Below are 19,160 nucleotides of genomic sequence, written 5' to 3'. Positions count from 1 at the left end.
TGTTACCAGCCTCGGACCAGTGTGCTGTGTAAAATACCCCTGATAAAAGGTGCTGAAACACTTAAACAAAGCAGAAGACATTGAACAACCCATCGGAAATGCCCTATCCACATACCACCATCCCTCAAACTGGAATCCAAGAAGACCCCAATCAACCGGATGTACGGGAAGGATGTGAAATGAAGATTTTATGACCCTGTCGCCATATCTATAAGTGCGCCTGCAGTCACAACCAATGACATAGCAACTTAAACTGGGAAATATGACACTGGGGCTGCCTCCTCATCCATGCAAATATATACTGAAAACTCCTCAAGCCACGATAGGTGTCATCTTAGTCCATACTGACCCCATTCTTCTTTGAGAACACCCCTCCCAATCGAAGAAACCAATCAAATCATCCACTGTGCAGCCATCAAAAGGACCTGCCAACCCTCCTTCACGGATTTCTTTGTCCAACTTGTGTTGCACCCCTGCCATATGTTAAAATGCTGACTTCGAAAGTGTTTGGACACCGCCTCCGCTGAGGCCCCTTTTAAACCCAACGAAAACCCCTCTTCAAAACTCTCCAACAGGACCGGCTCTGCTTGCAAACCCTCATCTTCCCCAGACCCTGACGCCAAAGCTGTAGTCCGACTGGTGTAGAAGCTTTTGGGCCCGTGACCCTGAAATTCCTTACCGCCCCTACCACCCGGGGATTGTTGTGGAGGCCCAGATGTGCAAGCACCTGTCCGGGTCCCCTGCTGGTTTCCTTGCGCCCTGCCTCCCCAACACCTAACCGAGCGGTGTTTCCTTCCGCACTGAGAGAACTCTGGTATGAACTTACCATACTCCCTTGTGCCCAAGCCTTCATAAAAACTCCACTCACGCTCCTGATCCCGACTGTAGCTATTGTCCTATCCTCCCCTGAAAGTCTGGCACCCACAGGTAACCACTTACGGTAAGTATAGGCCTTCCAGTTTACATTTGTCAACGGCACCGTAAGCCGCTCGGCCAGCTCATACCTCTCTTCCTTAGACCCTCCTTGGACCGTATCTCCTTGTGAAGTAGCTTCAACCTTTCAACGTTCTCCCCCCCTCTTCAAACGTGCTCTTACGTGGCCAACATCAAATGCGCACCTGGGGGCCTTTTGCTACACCCATGTACAGGAGGTTTTATTAAACTAGCTCTTTACTCTGCAAGGCTCTTTACCTAGCCCCTCCGTCCAGTATTCAAGCCACTCTCCACTTAGTGCCTGATGCCACCACTTCACCAGTCCCCACACCTCGGACTCTAATGTAATTACCCATGTGGAGCTTACCACCCGGCTCCTCCCATACATCGTCACCCTGTGTCTCCACCGACACCATTTTTGGATTGGCCCATGGAAGAACCTTCTCACTCCGCTCGGTCTCTAATATATTTACCCATGTGGAACTTACCACCCGTCTCCTCCCAAACATCGTCACCCTTTGCCTCCGACACCATATTTGGTTTAGCCCATGAACCACCTTCTCACTCCGCTCTTTGACCGATTCACCTACGGAGCTTACCACCCAGCTCCTCCCAAAAATACTTCACCCTTTGTCTCCACTGACACCATTGGTTCCATGCCATTTGCTCAACCGGGTCCACCGTCAGAGGAACCCTCACCAAGAGCCGCACTCTCATCCGGGCCCCAACGCCACTGCCCACATGGGCTGCACCGCCTCCGGTGCCTGAAAAATTCTAAAAGACATGTGAGAAGGCACCCCTTCCACATTGTCCCTCCACTCCCTCAGGGAAGTCATCATAATACAGTACAAACTATTCCTCAATCTGTATAGAATCCATCATAAAACCCACACTGCGGGCCTCAGCCGACCCAACATTTCCTACACCAGCCCTAGCGGCCTGTCAAAATACTCCTGGCGAGGGAGCCGCTGTACACGCCGGTACTCCCCCCTGCAGTGACTGCAGAGTCTGTTTTACGTTGGGATCAGCGAGGTCGTGCCGGACCTTAGTTTGCTGACCACGCCACCGCCAGTACGGAATGTGCCGCGCAAGGCTCCACCCCCCCCTTTCTCCTCATTGCATTGGGGCCGCACTTCGCCCTGCTGACGGAGTCCTGTTTTTCGTTGGGGCCAGCGAGGCCGCGCCTGACCTTAGTGTGCTGGCCGCACCGGGCTCCCCCGCCAGAATGGAATGTGCCGCGCAAGGCTCCACCCTGCCTTCTCAGTGCATTGGGGCCGCACTTCACCCTACCGAGTCTGCCGACGCTCCTCAACTTATGAAAAACAAATTAGGAATGGAGTGCTGGGAGCGCCCAAAAACTAACAAGCCTGCAATCTCCCCTGGCCCAAGGACCACCCTCGAAAAAACCGATCAGCACCCTGCCCCCCTGAGCCTTAAGTCACCGTACTTATCCAGGAGGGCGGCGGAGGGAGAGGGGTCCCCCTCCGCCACATCCCCACTCCACACAAAACATCCTGAAAAAAACCAGACGCGGGTGAGGCCCTGCGTGACGAACTCCCCACTCACCATAACCAACCCCAAAAGACCCCAACCTCACTTCCTCAGCACAATGACTGAAATGCTGAACTGCGCTCCTTAAGGGGGGCTCGCTCTGGTGGAGGGGTACTAAGGTACCTGTAGCCCCCCAAACCCGTAGCCCCTAAACCCTTTCACCCAAGAAAAAAGGAACTATGCTCTCCCAAGCGTACACCCCTGCCACCGGAACCAATTCCCCCTCTGAAAATCCAAAAGACCTCACCTCACCCTCGCCCCCATTCAGGACCTGCTAAGGAGACACTCCCGTGGCTGAAACTCCCCACCCCCAAACTGTGCCCATTCTCCCTTCCCTACAAATACTGCCACCCATTGACACCACCCCACCCCCCGCTTACCTCGCCCCCACTGCCTTCGCCACCGAACATGACATGCCAAACCAGGGCCGCTTTTCTAGACCGCAGGCGGTCCTGCTCCAAAACCGGGTTCATGGTTAGGCGTTTACGACGTGCAAGCAGCCAACGCCGCTGTTATGTCTCCAATTAATAAAGTCCTGTGACCTGCTCCGTCCAAAAACCGAAGCCATAACAAGCCAAAAATAACTAAACTTCAGCACAAAAATTTCCCTGACTAAATGCTCCCAGCCAACAGGTCACCAAAGAAAATATTCTAGAAATATGGGGACCAGCTACCGGGAAAGCTCAAAATTGTGACCGGAACACAAAATGGAGGAATAAATATCCCTTGGGCTAGAAAATAGCCCAGCCAGCCCAAAAAGCCCAACCAGCCCAAAAAGCCCAACCAGCCCAAAAAGCCCAAAAGGAAGGGGGAGCAGAGTCCTGTGTCGCTCCCAATCCCCAAACATCCCGGGGGGCAGACCTCTCTACGCTCGGCTGCCCCCCAAGACCCCCTTCAGAGAGACTATTCCCAGGTTCACAGATCTAATCCCCTTGAGTGCCTCCTGGGCTGCAGTGACATTCCAGGACTCAGCATTTCAACGGTGAGAGTTCCAAGAATAGTACAGTGGCTTCTCTGCCTGGTCAGCCATTGAGTGACCAGTTTTGTGCCACATACATTCATTCTTATAACAGAGGTTGATAGGTTAAACGTGAGGCTCAGTAATCGGCTCTACAACAAACTGATTCTACATGTTGTCTTGCCGCTAGCTCTTGGTTACAAGGGTGATTCTAACCGGCAGGTGACCTCAGGGGGGATAATGAAGAATCGCGGGCGCCGTGGCGTATAAAATAAGGCGCTGGAGAAGGCAGGGGGCAGTGACCCCTGAGCTACAGAGGGCAGATGCTAGACACGGAGTGGGCTGCAACGGGCAGGACTTTGTTTGGCCGAGGTCGCGGAGGGTACGATTAGGATGATAGGACGGGTCCCTGGGGCAGCCGTTGCAGAATGGACATAAGTCCCGCAGCGCAAGAGTTAGTCATGGTTCGGACCGAGGGTCTGGGAAAGGGGGGGTCCCCTTTTAAGGAGTCTCAGTTTTGGAAGTGCAGCGTTCCTCGATAGACGGGTTTAGGGATCGGATGATTATACGATCGCCTTTTATATGGGCCGCACACACACACACTGGCACAAGTAGCTTGTTTACCTTCCGGTCGCCATGAATTTCCAGGTGATTGTCATGGAGCCATGAAGAGAGACAATGAAAACGAAGAGCGCAAACACAATCCAACACTGCAGGCGGCAGGCTAACACGACACTGAGGCCGGTCACTGATCCAGGCCTACACAGAGTATAATATAGAGATTACGCATACATGTCAACATTTGAAACAAGCATTGGCTGCACGCGAGGTCAGGAGAAGCGGGAGTTGTGTGCGCGCTCAGCCAATGCTTACAAAAACAAGTCGGCCTGGAGCGCGCCGCGGGAGGACATGCGGCTCGCACGCGCGCTCACAGAACGGTGTCTGCTCGTGCACCGGTCTGTACCACTCTTGCACCGGTCTGTACCACTTGGGGAGCCGCATAGTACAGAATTAACCACAGATGTTAACAGGCTTGAGTGCACTGCTGAACTTCCAAGGAAAATTAAAAGAACTTTCTACATAAAGAGTGATTTAGACTTTGAAGTACTGCGCATTTTACAGGTGGATTAGACAATCATAAATCTACCTTGTGTGAAGAAAAATAACACCCTTGGGAATCGCTCATTAAAACATGAACAATGAAAAGTAAAACTATAAAAGGTTGTAACAAAAACTAGGCTGTAGCCTCTTCCACAATAGTTTGCTCAACTGTTAAGTAGCAACTAACACTTGTACTACAAGCAATTTAATGTAAAAAACAGTGACGTGGTAAACAGGAGTTGCACATGAGCCACCAAACCTAGTATTCCAAGAATGCAAATCAGAGAGCTCAAAACCAAGAAAGAGAATGGTAATCATACATGGTCAAAAATGTGTGCAAATTCAATGACCGATGCAGATCTAGACGGACTCAAAACCTAGTTGAGGTGGGGAAGCGGGGTAGACCGGGGCAAGCAGCAGCAGATCCAGAAAGCACCACACTTAAACATTGGCAAATCCAACAGGTCTTGCCAACGAGAGCGGTTGGCTTTTGGCAAGGATTTGTAGCCATGCTGTGCAGCAGCATGGAGGCTTTGCAGTGTGGCTAAAACCAATTTTTAAAAGCGCTATGACCGACAGTAATAATGAGTTTTTTTAAGTGCATTAGTGCTGGATGCATCAAAGGGCAATGGCAGGGCCAATATCTCAATGGGGATATCCATTGACTATACCAATGCTTGCTAGGTCTGGCAGAACACCGCTATGATCCTGAGCAAATCGGCTATTCTCCCCATGCATTAAAAAAATAGGACGACATTTGGCAAAAAATCCTACCAAAAGAAAGCAATTGCACCCATGTTGATGCCTTAGTAATACTTTTGGAAGCAGATAACATCTTTTGCCACGATAAACATCCAGTTCAAAGGAGAAAAGGGCTTCTTTGAAGTGTGTAGCATAGTAAAACATAGCTACAAATTGTGACGGTTCTACCAGGATGACAAGTGGAATACAAATAAAGAAGTGCCTCAATCAAAGCGTGATCAGCGGAAGGACAGCAATCAAGCTGAAGCAATCAGTACTTGGTCTATGCTCCAACCGAAAAAGAAAAAAAAAAAGGAATGGAGGCCAGCATGTGATGGCCAATCAGAAGCAAGCAAATGAAAGTGACAATGAAGCAAACATATGTTATGCAATGGGTGGGCTGCAAGCCCCTTGCTGTATACATACCTGAAAAAGTACAAACAAGTGTTGCTAGGGAAGCTATGAACAATGGAAAAAGGTGCAAGTCTCACCTTAGCATCCTTGATTGTCTTCCCAGTGAATTTAGTCATGATGGCTGCATACTGTTCAGTAGTCAGTTTCTCCGAGCTGAGTCCGATGTCCCGCCCAATGAACTGTTCCGGGGCCTTCAGGACACTGACTACTACAGGACCAAGATCATCTACAGCTAGCCCATCCATTGGAATGTCTCCCATTGGTACAGCTAAAAAAACAGGATGGGACACAAAATAAACTAAGCCCGACAGCTATGGTAGCAATAAAATCTGGAGGTCACGGGCTTATATATTAGGAATTTAGCATTTGAAAGTTGATATACCCAAAGTAATCTGGCTCACTGTGAATAAAGCAGATGAGCACTGATATGCTTTCATTTTTTATACAATGTTTTGTTTAAATATGTATTTTTATTGTTTTTCTTGACAGGATACAAATAAACATAACAATTAGAGCGATTCTCTGTTTCATTTGGAATACATAAATTACATAAAAGCATTTTGTATATGGCTTTCCAGAAGCAAGGCCAACACCTACGACAACCAGCTACACAGCTTGAATTAACATAACCACACTCCTCCTCTTACCAAGCAAGTAGCCATCGCCATCTGGGGCCTTCTGAGGTCGGAAGAAGGTAAGAAAGTTGTCGAAATAACAAGGCAACCGGATGCTGGTCATAGGGACGTTGATGTCTCTGAAATACTCTTCCACCTCACCCTTGCCGTCAAAGTGTTGTACCTCCAGCTTGCCTTCCGTCAGCTTCTTCACATTCTCCAGACCACTGAACACCACGTGTTTTAAGCCTGTGTCCTTGGACAGGTCAGCCAGAGCCTTACCCTATAAGAGACACCAAAACCAGGATCGATTTAGCAAATACAGGTGTTGAAACTCAAGATCCTACCATGTAGGATTCATGGTTTGTCACAAAATCTGACATCAATCCAATATTAGATGCTCTGCTATGTACAGTGCTTCCATGCCCAGCCCATAACAAGGTGGGGTTGAGGGAGAGGGCTACTCCCGATGGCTGGGCAGCTCCTTGCACTCACCCCTGATAAGAGTGGTAGGTCTCACCTGTACAACCTCCTTCTCTTTACTGCAATGCTCCCAGTAGTTGGTAACAAGGAAGGCTCCATAGGCACCAGTCAGGGCATGCTTTAAAGTCTCAATGTGATCCAGGTCTCCTTTGAATAGCTCAGCACCAAGTTTCTTCAGTTCCTGGGAAGCACTCTTATTGGGGTCTCGAGTCACAGTCCTCACAGCAAAGGTGCCATCACTGATTAGAGCTCGGGCTACTGAGCCACCCTGGGCCCCTTGGGAAAAATCCAAAGAGAAGAAGATTTAGAACAGAGGATTCAAGTCTCAATTTACAACCACACAGTTGTGTAGGTCTGAGTGCAGGGCCCGGCCGAACCCAACAGCGTTTTCTCTTACCCAGAAAATGGTCTTTGGGGGAATAGATCTATTCTGAAGGGGGTGGAGCACTGTATACTACCCCATTTTAAACACCAAATCAAACAAGCATTTGCAATGCAATAGGTCTGGCATTAGGAAAGTTTGAGGTATTGTAAATGACAAATATTTTATTTATGTGTTGGTTTTGAAAATAGCGAAATTAATAGCTTTGTCATTTACAATGCCAATAGTGTAAACTTTTGCAAACGTGACACCTATAGCATTTCTAATGCAATATGTGTTGTACTCACATGACTTAGATGTATTAATATTACAAATAACAATGGCTTTTATTTTAATAATGAATACTTAAAAGTTATTGTAATTTATAATGGCAATAGTGTAAACTTTAGTAAATAACTTTTGGGAAGATTATGTTCAGTGTATTTTATTGTGATGAAAATCCAAGAACAGAAGTGAAATATTAACATCTTTGTGACATTTGTAATAAATCTTGAAACATTGAGAGAACATATTTGAACCAGTGTTGTTGAATGGTGTGATAGAGTGATGAGTGTGAGAAAGAAAAAAATAAGAAGCCAGGCATCCCGGGAGGCGTCTCAACATCCTGTCAGAGTACAAGCAGAACGGGGACACCAGCCTTCACTTTCGTAAATCCAAAGCAGTCTACTTTTTGATAAGAACTCAAGGGAGGCAGGAAGAGGTGAAATACCTTCCAGTTTGAAGCATCAAAGGGCTGTTAAAATCGGATGCCAAGTATACCCTTATTTGCTTTATTGACCATGCCTGAGCATTTAAAATTCACATTCTCAAATTGAATTGCATGGGAGAAAAAAATGAAGCGAGCGACAAATCATAGCCAAGTGAAAGAGTTCCTGTCTAATCTGTAGTAGATTCTGCTCTCTTGCATAAAAGCGTAGGATGTTTTACGCAGAGCCGCAGATTTTAAACTGAGCAGCGCCCTGTGATTCTGGGCAAATCACTTCATTTTTCCGTGTCAAAAAAACAAAAAACACAAACAAGACCGAAAGAAACCGGAGGAAATTACACAATCGGAAGGGGAAGGATAGAGATGAGGGAAGATAACGAGACCGAGAACGAAAGATGAGATGAAGGAAAAAAGAAAAGTGGTGAAGGGAGTCTGGACTAGCGAGGGAGAGAAAACATAGAAGGGGAGACAAAAATGAGAGAAGAGAAGAGAAAAGGAGGGTAAAAAGAAAACAGCAGCATGTCTTATCAACAAGACTGAGAGACAGCGTAAGATTAATGAGAGAGAGGGCTGTGAAGAGGGAGAGAGCGAAAGGGCAAGTGAGAAAAATCAGATAAAAAAGCGCACTCTATTAAGAAGCAGCAGGCCAAGGGAAGATAAGTGGGCATTAATGAGAGGCCACGGGCTTGAAGGGAGAGGATATTTGGGGGGGGGGGGGGGAAGAGTAAACATGAGCGAGTGTGTGAGGGAGAGTAAATGAGGAGGGAAGAAGAGAGCGTGAGAGGGGGAGAGACAGGAGGCAAGAGCATATGGGAATTGCTGTGGGGGGTGGGTGGGCGGGGAGCAGCAGCCTTTGATGTCTGGTGGTGTTGGAGACATGTTGGTGTGCGAGGCTTCCTTTCAAGTCGGGTGGGGGGAGCAGGGGAGCAAGCGAGTGGGAGGGAACGAGCATAGCGCGCGACTGCAGAAGCTTCACAATTCAGTAGACATCATGCATTGGGAGAAATCCGCTTGTTCAAGAGGGTTGTTTCAACTACAATAGTTCAGAGCTATAATAGCTAGACCTAAAAAAGGTACCCAACAGCCCTTTTCATTCAGTCCTAACTCAGGCTGACCAAAATCCTTTTAAGATAGATCCAAACTAGGTTTTTCCTTCACACACCCTTTTGGGAGCTATGTCATCTTAACTTTCATATTGCACTGTCCAAACGTCACCAAGAGATCTTCGAGGACCACTGATTACATTACCATTTCAATTGTTAAGAGAAAGCAGCAAATTCAAAAATACTGCTAATAAACTAGCTAGCAGTACATTCTTTATAATTAGAAGCATATAGTCTCACCTTCAACATACTGAATTAACCACAATGAGCACATACAGAACAATCATGCACTGCCAAGGATCTAACAACAACAACAACAACGGGACAGCTTGCAACTTCTGTGATACCAATAAAATGCGATGAGGTCGACAGTGATGCATGTTTGAGATCCTGGGCACTGAATCAAGGGTTAAGGTGGGGAGAAATCAGTTATACGTTTCACCAAGACTTACACATTTTCTTCAATGCTATTTTTTAATTAGAGCAGCATAATTTGGCTCCTTCATTGCACGTCACCAACAGTGTATTATTCTCATGTACTAGACAATATATATACTGTGTGCCTTAACACATTAAATGTAATATGTAACATGTAGTCCCTATTCGAAACCATCCTCTCACTAGAAACATTCCCTGTAGAAGCTAGAGATTCATTCATATAGGTAAATAGTGTGCAACATTTATTTCTCATTCACTCTTCTAGTAACAAACTCTGAATTTTGAGTATAAGAGGAGTGTGATCTAGAACTATTAATAAGGTTTCCATTTATTTGTAGTTGTATGTGGACTCATTGTCACATATTAAACTTGACATTCAGTGTTCATGTTATAGTTAGCCTGACTAGGCCTGCATTCTTTTAACATGAAGTGGTCTTTTTCTGCTTGATATAACTTTTCCCTTGCAGGTGCCTTCTCGTGACTTAATTAGAAAGAGTTAGGAGGACAATGTATTAGCAAGCCTGGGAAAGAAATCTCGACAAGAACATAATGGTCTGACATATGGCAAGAAAGCCTACTATTCAGCAAGCACCAGTAGGGACAAGTTGTTCAAGGCTGAAAATGGCTGGTAGTGATATTGGGAGCTATACTGCAAAGCACCTGAACACTGTTTTTTCATTGAATGATGGTGTTGTGATTGAGATAGCACTATCTAAATCTCATGTTTTCCCCATATCCTGGTGTTCACACAGTTCACGGAAGAGCAGATTCCTTTTGGACTTTGAGCCGTACATACCTCTACGCTTTCCCTAATCTTTTCCAAGTGTGGCTTTATGCCAACCAAGGCTTAATTTGTGCTGGTGCTTTGCACAGAATTTATGTCTCAGGTCTGGTCTACACTGCAATACGTGTGACAAAAAATAACGAGTACAACTGTTCACAAGCTCCGTACTCTCATTCGGTTTGCCCGGCAAAGAGCCAAGCCTGAGCGCAGTGCCAATAATAAAATCAAGCCTTCAGTCAGTGTGGCCGGTGGACAGGCCACTGATTGGCCTAAATTTCGTCCCGTGTGGATGCGGCAGCAGCATGTGAAACCTTTTGAAAATTCCTTGATACCCTCATTAAGAGGCACACATGGATGACGCACCGGCGGCAGTATTGTTTGAAGCAGCAACGTGTTGTGTGCCGCAGCATGCATCAGGTAGTAGGCATATCTGCCATACCCAAATGGATGCAGATTTATAATTTTCTGGATTCAGAAAACTTCCAAGAAGTAGGTCTGTGAAGCGTCAAGAGCCACAGGACTCCAGTCGCCCTCCTGGACATTTTGTAGCTATTAGTTTTGTTTGAGCTGATCCTAGACACACTACTTGGCACCCCCTAAGTGACTGTGGCATGCAGCCGCATCAGTTTGGTTAAGGCTGGATTCATGGATGAGCAGGGTTCATCTAGCCTCAGCGGCGAGAACCATATTTAGAGTCAATCATTTGTATTATGCGGGAAGGCATCTTGATACACAGCCCAGCTGCCTACATCAACTCGCCGGCAGGGCGTATTCGCATAGCAATGACAGCGTCTGGGCCTACACCCCGGAGTCGACCCCGCGCACATGAAGAGCTCCGCCGCCCCGCTTGAGCTATAACCACCGCTTTTATAAGGAAACAACCATGGAAAGCAAAACATGAAAATCAAAACCCCCCTACCCACCACCCTCCCGTATCAACCCTCCACCCAATCCAACCCCGCATCAGCTTCTACCTCAAACAGCAGACGTAGCCCCCGCAGGTTCCAGAGGGATAAGTTGTAAGATTTGCAAGTATTTCAGGCATGTCAACTCTCAGAGTGCTGAGACGGGAGCTGTAGGAACGGCCCCCAGAGCTTAGTATACTCAGAGCCTTTCCTTTCCATGCCTAACGAGAGCCATTCCATGGCTAGGATGTGCCAAAGCAGCTGGATCCAATCTCGGGGGTCAGGCACCGCCAGGGAGCCCCAGTGTGCCAAGAGGACCTGCCTTGCAGCTAACAAAGTCAATGCAATCTGTCTGCCCCTTAGCAAGCGCAAAGGAAAGAACTTAGGATGGGGAAGCCCCAACAGCATATGCTCAGGCATCCATGGAAGTGTAATCTGAAATGCAGCATCTAGCTCACCTAAGATCATATTCCAGTAGCGCTCCAGTTTCAGGCCACAGCAAGTGCAACAGTGTCCCTGAAAGCCCACACCACCGACAGCAGAGGCCTGATTTCGTGTAATGCCAAGCCTTGACACGCGCCGGGGTATAGTACCAATATGCTGCTACTTCGGTCCCCGCAGTGTTAGAGGCCGTATGTTGGGCACAATAGAAAACTCCCACTTTTCTCGTCAGGGGGCGTCCCAGCTCTGTTTCCCAGCGAATTTGCGCTTTCGTACGCTGCTTTCATGGATGGCGTATTATAAAATTCCTGTACATTTGTCCATCGCATACAGCTCCGAAATGAGCCTCCGGTCGTCCTTTTTACAGACAAACCATCTTTTAAAAACCGTCAGCGGCCGAGACATAAGGGCCACGTTGGCTGGTTGGGTCACCCAATGCGCCACCAGTGCATAATGAAAGGCATCAGCCCTAGGCAGCTAGAAGTATTCTGCACACAACCTAGGGAACAGAATCAGACCCTCCAGATCAAAGAGAGCCCACCATCTTACAGCCTTCCTCTCGCCAGCGATGGAAGACAGCGGACGCGCATCCCGGCGGGAAGTCCTGGTTATCCACGATAGGAGTCCTTGGATAGGGGGAAGGTGTTCCACCCCTTACGCTGCGCCAGTTGGTCCCATGCCTTAAGTGTCGGGGAAGTCACTGGGGAGGAATACAAACCCCATGCCCTGCGCTTGTGCATTAACCACAACTCCCGCCATATGTTACACCCCGCCACCGTCTGGTCCATAAAGTTTCAATGTTTACTAGACAGTGGTTTATTCCACTCTACGATGTATCGAAGGCTAGACGCTTGACAGTATGCTGTCAGTAAGGGGAAGCCTAACCCGCCTGCCGCTTTCGGGGTAGTATTGACGGCTAACGCGAGTCGCGGCCTTTTATTATTCCATAAGAACCTATTGAGAAGCCCCTGTAGCTTCCTCAGCGTACCCGGTGGGGAAACTCAAGGGCAGCATTTGAAAGAGATGCAAAATACGGGGGAGTACAGTCATTTTTATCGCAGCCAGCCTCCCATACGAGGCCACGGTGAGACGGGACAAATCCAAAAGGGCTTTGGTAACATGATCAACAAGCAAGGTGTAATTTAAGGACAAAGTTTTAGTAAGGGATGGGGCAGTCGGATACCCAGGTACGTAATGTCCGACTGGACCCCCTGGAAGGTGAAGTCCTGCCGCAAGTCCAAGGCGTCAGCCTCAGGGATGGAGATATTAAGGATTTGTGATTTTGAAAAGTTAACTTTAAACCCGCCACCTTTTGGAATGAGAGGAGTTCTGCCGATAGGCATCGCGTTAGTCAACGCTAAAATTGTGTTGTCTGCATATAGACTGATCAGTCAGTCAAATTAACTTTATTCGATTTGATTAAAATCATACAAAGTACATAAAAAAACTGATCTTCTGAACATCTGCCCCGAATATGATCCCGGAGATACCGACATGGGACCGAACGGGCAGGGCGAAAGGCTCCATATAGAGAGCAAAAAGCAACGGGGAGAGGGGGCAACCCGGTCCAGTTCCCCTGGTGATGGGAAAAAGAGCAGACCTACAGCCATTCACCCGCACCGCTGCTTTAGGAGCCGCATAGAAGCACTGAACCAATCGTAGGAAATTGTCCCCCACCCCGAAAGCTCTCAGCACCGCAAACAGATAACCCCAATCTACGCGGACAAAGGCTTTCTCCGAGTCAATAGAAAGCAAGAAGGCCTGCGTCCTCGAGCGGTGCACCAGATCCATAAGATGGAGCAGCCACTTAGTATTGTCCTCCCCACCCTGATGCGTTGAAATAAATCCCACTTGATCGGCTCAATCACTCCATCGAATAGTTTGGCATCAATGTTGAGGAGCGAGAAGGTCTATACGAGCCACACTCTGCAGGGTCCTTCCCGGGCTTGAGAATGACCTCGATTGCCGCCTCGGTCATGGACTGAGTCACCGCTCCTGTATCAAGAAAGGAATTTAAAAAAGGCACGTTAAAAGAGGAGCCAGCTCCACACAGTAAGTTTTATCAAATATGGCTGAGAAGCTGTCTGGCCCAGGAGATTTAGCTAATTTCAGCCGCACAATAGCGGATTTAACCTCCTCGATGCGTATCGCTGAATCCAAAGCTTCTGCCGACTCCCGATAGAGGGGCAGGGCTCGACAAATCCGAAAAATTGTACTAGTCCTGCTGGTCTAGTACCATGGAAAATCCCCTCGACCTGACTGCAACCCACTTGACCTCCGTCTCTGAAAACGGAGCAAAAGTGACAAGATAAGATTTAAAGGCATCTTTATTGCTCATTCCCTTCATGAGCAATAAAAATGCCTTTAAATCATGTTATCTTGTCACTTTTGCTCTGTTTTCAAAGACCGAGGACAAAAGTTAGTTTGACTTCCTACTCGCCAGAAAGGGCGAGTAGGACCTAAAAATTGCTCGTCCTCATCCATTCTCCCTCGCAAATGCGAGCGGGCGGATTTGTCGAGCCCTGAGGGGCGTAATACCACACGACTCAAGATACTCCGCTATTCCCCCGAAGCCGCTTCCTCCCTCTTATGTAGAGTTTAATAGAATTGGCGAAAATCGCCTACAATGGCAGCAACAGTGGTTTGCTCCGTTGCCTCAGGGTCCCTGATGGCTTCGATAGTGGTTAACTGAGTGCGCACCCGCAATCAGTGTGCAAGCATCCTACCCCCTTTATCCCCGCAGAGGTAAAACTTGTGCCGTAGGAGCAATAAGGCATGCGTCGCCCTGTCGAGGTCAAGGTGTTGGAGCATGCGCCTTTTCGTGTCCAGCTCCCTCCATACCCTCGGAGCCCCAGTCCGCTTATGGATCGCCTCCAGGCCACTAACCTCCCTCTCCAGCTCAGCGCGCTTCTCTTTGCGCAGGCGAGAATATGTTGCCGCAAGTGCTATAAATTGTCCTCGCACCACCAGATTCAAGGCCTCCCAGATCGACGCCAGGGGAGTCTCCCCCACCTCATTTTATCACTAGGTAGTGGGTAATAGCGTCACGTGTCTTCGCAACCACTGATTCAGAGTGGAGCATGCAATAGCGAAGGCACCAACAGGCCGGTGGCGGCTGAGCACCGCTGGAGGTAATTAGCACAGAGATAAGAGCATGATCTGATAGGGAGCGCGGCACAATATCTGCCGCAGACAAAAGAGGCAAGAAGGAGGACATGGCCAGGAAGTGGTCTAAACGCGCATATGTATAGTGGGCTGCTGAGTAGTAGGTGTAGTCGCGCTCCTGGGGGTGCTGAACACACCATACATCATGCAACCCACCCTCTAGAAGCCACTGTTTCCCCCCTTGTGACATTGCCCCCGCCTGATGTGATCTGTTCCGACCTGTCCACCCCACCCTCCATCACTATATTCAGGTCTCGCCCCACCAGAATCAGGGCGAGAGGGCTGCGCGTAAGAAGGGCTCCTGCTTGACATTGGGGGCATAAATGGACCCTATTGTGAAGGGCATCTCCCCATTGTACGCGCAAAGCCAAGAATCTGCCCTTAATGTCCACCACCTGCGAGATAACCTTGCAGTGCACACGCTAAACAGAATAGCCACCCCATGCTTCTTGTTCGGGCCCAAGGACCAGAGCTGAAGCGGAAAGCGCTTGTCTGCCATGCGCTTGACATCTTTAGAGAAGAGGTGCGTCTCCTAAGAGGCACACACCACCCTCCGCATTCTCCCGAAGGGAGAGAATAGCAGCACACTTCACTGGGCTATTTAGTCCCCCAACATTGAGGCTCACCACCTTCAGGTCTCTACCCACCATACCAAGGGAGGAGATAGCTAGCTAATGCGCGACCCAGCACCAAGGCCCCTAAAGGATTGCATGGTCCCAACGGATCCCTGGATCCTCGCCTGATGCCCCCGAAAGCTGATGCGGAGCCCCCAGAACAACCCCAGACCCCCCCTCCCAGACACTTGAGACCCCAAACAAGTAAAAGGCGCAAAGTTCACAGTAGAGAAGAACAAGCATTTACAATGCAATAGGTCTTGCAGCATTAAAGTTTGAGTTATTGGCATTGTGTATGACAATGCATTGCATCAAGTTTTTAGCAAACTTTGAATTGGTGAGCAGTGAGTGTGTGCAAGAGTATGCTGTTGCTCACAGCTGTTATTATTCACACAACTGATGATGCACCTCACGCACGGGGCTGACCCAGTTATTCACACAGCTCTGATGATGCACCTCCGCACAGGGCTGCAGGCAGTTATTCACAGCTCCCTTTCGCAGCGAGCCCGGGAGGCACGGCAGACAAAGCGATCGCTTTCACTTATGCGATCGCTTGAAAAACAAGACGTGCGCGTGCAATGACAACCAGCATGGGGGGGCGTGTCTTAGCCCAGCTCACGTAGCCCAATAAAATCCTACACAATCCTGCTGTAAATCCTAAATCCGCAATATCCTACCCGTCCCGCACAGATGAGCCGCTTGCGGCCTGTGAGCCGCGCTAGACATCGAGCGGCCGGCGATGACATTTTGACCTCCCTCTGCTGCAGAGAGTAGAAAACAATTTGGAGAACTGGTGTGGAGCGGTGGGGGCCCAGAGCGAGAGAGCCATCAGGGCACAAGACGGCAAGAGCATGGGAGACCTTTTTAGTTGGTGCTCACATTTCTAGGCGGCGAGGGGGGAGGGGGGGGGTCTCTCGGTACGTACGTGTGTGCGCACGTGTGTATGTGTGCGGGGGGATTGGGGGAGTCTCTGTATGTGTGCGCGCATGGGCGCTCGTGTGTGTGTCTGCGCATGCGTGTGTTTGCGCTTCCCAGGAGACAGGAGATGGCCACAGTGAGCGCATTCGTGCGCGTGGCCCGCTCTGATCGCCTTCAAGATGCGCGCGGCCAGCTCCTGTCCCCTGGAAAGCTGAGTCGCTGACTATAGGTCTCTGGCGAGACCGCAGTTAACACCACGAGACCTAAACAAACAGTCTGTTAAACAGGCCCCAATAGCAGGGAAACATGACCCCAACATCTCACTTTGCCAATTCCTGATACAGGACAAACCACCGTCCAAGGACATAAGGGATTTACCACACTGCAACAGAGAACTGTCCGCCTCCGGCGCCAGCTACAGGCCCAGCCAGTGCCATGCCGCTGAGTCTCAAGCGTCCCCAGACGTGTCCGTTACCAAGGCCACCGCAGCCCCCCCCCCCTCCAGCAGGCTCATTGAGAGATCAGGTTTTGCCGTGGAAGAAGGTTCCCCGACCCGCTGCCACTCTGCAGATAGTCTGCGCTGCCTGCTGGGCGACCCACCCAGTCTAGGTGTGGAAGCAGGCCGCTCTAGCCCCAAAATGTCAAAAGGCTGATTCCAAGGAGCGAACCTGGACTAGCTTTCCCTTGTTTAAAGATGAGCCAAAACAGGTGCCCCCAGGAATAGGGAATACCCTGCTCCCTCAAGTGGTTAGTGACGGGCTTGAATTCCCTACGCTTGACAAGGGTAGAGGCCGCCAAGTCCTGGAAGAGTGCCGGGTGGTGGTGGTCACGGAATTGGAGGGGATTGAGATCACGTCCCTTCCAGAGGATCCTCTCCTTAAGCTGAAAATCATACACACTAATAGGTCAGTGGGAGGGGCCCTGCCCCCCCCCCCCCCCCCCACCATCCGAGGCAGCCCCACACAATGGACCTGGTCCAATTGGATACCTTGTAGGTCTTCCTCATCTAGGATCTGGCGGAAAAGGGGTCCTACATATTCGCGCAGATCATCCCCCTCTCCTTTCCACGGGACTGCCCTAATCCGAATATTATTCCGCCGAGACCTGTTCTCTAAGTACTCGGTGTGCACCTGAAGGTCCAGGTTCTGGTCCGTGAGGCGAAGCACATCTTGCTGGCGTTGATGGATATCCTCCACGGTGCCTAGGTCATGTTCCTCAAGAGTCGCCACTCGCTCCCCCACAGCGTCCACATTGCGCCTCATCTCCCTCCTGCAAGTTGTGAGTGAAGCTCTAAAATGTCCTCTTTAATGGCTGAGAACAATTCTAGCATGAAGGCCTTGGTCGCCGGTGCTTCGCTATCGTCAGAGCGTGGTGACTTGTCAGCCACCGGTGAGGTAGGCTGCCCCGCCACCTTCTGGGGCATATCCTTCAGGGGTTTATCTTTTCGGTTTCTGGCCGCAGCCATCTTGCCCCTTGAGGGGGTCCGTGCCCCAACACGTAGAGCTATGAAGGAGGCGCAGCCAACTGACAAGGGCCCAACCAAGAGCCCACGCTTTCGCCCCAGACACAAGCTCAGTGTCACTAGAGATCTCCAAAGAGGAGGGGCAGGAGAAAGCCGGACCACCCAGTGTCCGGAAGATCAGTCAGTGTCCCAAAGGCCATGGGCTCCGCCCAGGCCACTGTCCTGTCAACAGGGATGAGGGGTAGCACATACTAGGCCAGCTCACTAGCGATCCTCCAGCACAAGGGCACAAGCCACGGGTGGGCCCCTGCACTCCGCCGCCTAAAGCTGCAGTCCCCGGTCCGAAAGCAAGGGCGAGAGGTACACTGCTGCTGGGATCCGACGAAAACCAGGCCCCAACCTCACTGCCCGACAGCCGGTCACTCCAAAGGGATAAAGCCTGTCCTCTGCCCTCACCAGCTCTCTCCTGCTGCCCCACAGCTCTGAGGGCCAAGCTTTTACGCGACTCCCAAGGTGCTCCCAGGCCCACGCAACTGAGCAGTTGCTCCAAACGCCACCAAGAGACAAGGCCCCACCGCCAAAACACGGGTCGATAAGCGGGTGATCAGCCAAACACCCCCTGGCAAGGCCTCTCCCGGATGCCCACAGCTGCACCGTGCACAGGCGCCCAGGGGGGAGGAAGGAATAGCCGTCCGCTGCTGGCCGGGCCCGCCGCTGACCTCCAAGGCAGCCGATCCCCTCCAGACAGCAAAGCACCAAGTTCAAGGGCCACCGGGATCACAGATGACAGGCCGCAATACCGGGGTAGAAATTATCAAGAGTGGATAGGACACTTGTAACCACTTATACCGAGAGAAGTATTGAAAAACCCTCATAAACGTTGTGTATAACGAGAAGCGGTATATCTTATTCTCCGCCCCACACAAACGTTATGGCAGCAATCATTGGGTTTGACAAATTGTATCTTGCCAGCCTCACCCGAGGCGTTCTCTGGTTTTTTCGTGGCAGTCTCCAGAGAATTTCGAGTCACCCCACAGAAAAAGCACAAAAAGGAATAAAATAGTTTCCAGCCGATATGGGTACTCTTTATTAATATCGCTGGACTACTAGGTTAAAAAGATCGGTATGCTCACTGGAAATTTAGGGATCCATAGCATATATTAATAGCACTGAAAGAACGTCGACATGTTTCTGCTCTATTGGCCCGTGGGTCTAAGAGCATTCGTCAGGATAAAGACAACACTAAACATAGAAAAATAGAAAAAACTACATTTCACCATTTGTGATGTAGAAGGGTAGAATTTTAAATTTCACAGTCTTACCCTTATGAGGTTCTATGGAGTCACCTCTAAGTTGGGTGAGCTTTGAATTAATGAACCTTAAATATGTTAAAAAAGGGTTCCCTCAGGAGGTATGGACAAATTGTCCCAGGCCGCAACAGAAGCGT

General features: G+C 49.5%; 1 protein-coding gene across 1 annotated transcript in view; it reads right to left on the bottom strand.

Moving 5' to 3' along the window:
- LOC147672004 (nmrA-like family domain-containing protein 1) overlaps positions 1 to 19,160 on the bottom strand; it is a 65,289-nt gene that overhangs the window by 28,270 nt on the left and 17,859 nt on the right. Inside the window, exons 2-4 of the mRNA XM_086948062.1 lie at positions 6,833 to 7,071; positions 6,346 to 6,595; positions 5,776 to 5,966 (exon numbers count right to left, since the gene is read on the bottom strand). Of these exons, the coding sequence (XP_086804188.1) occupies positions 5,776 to 5,966; positions 6,346 to 6,595; positions 6,833 to 7,071 (680 nt within the window). The remainder of the gene's footprint in view (positions 1 to 5,775; positions 5,967 to 6,345; positions 6,596 to 6,832; positions 7,072 to 19,160) is intronic.

The sequence above is a fragment of the Lissotriton vulgaris genome, unplaced genomic scaffold (assembly GCF_964263255.1).
Source record: "Lissotriton vulgaris unplaced genomic scaffold, aLisVul1.2 SCAFFOLD_764, whole genome shotgun sequence".
Lineage (NCBI taxonomy): Eukaryota > Metazoa > Chordata > Amphibia > Caudata > Salamandridae > Lissotriton > Lissotriton vulgaris.
The sequence above is the reverse complement of the archived record's forward strand: the minus strand, read 5'-3'. Positions and strand labels throughout refer to the sequence as shown.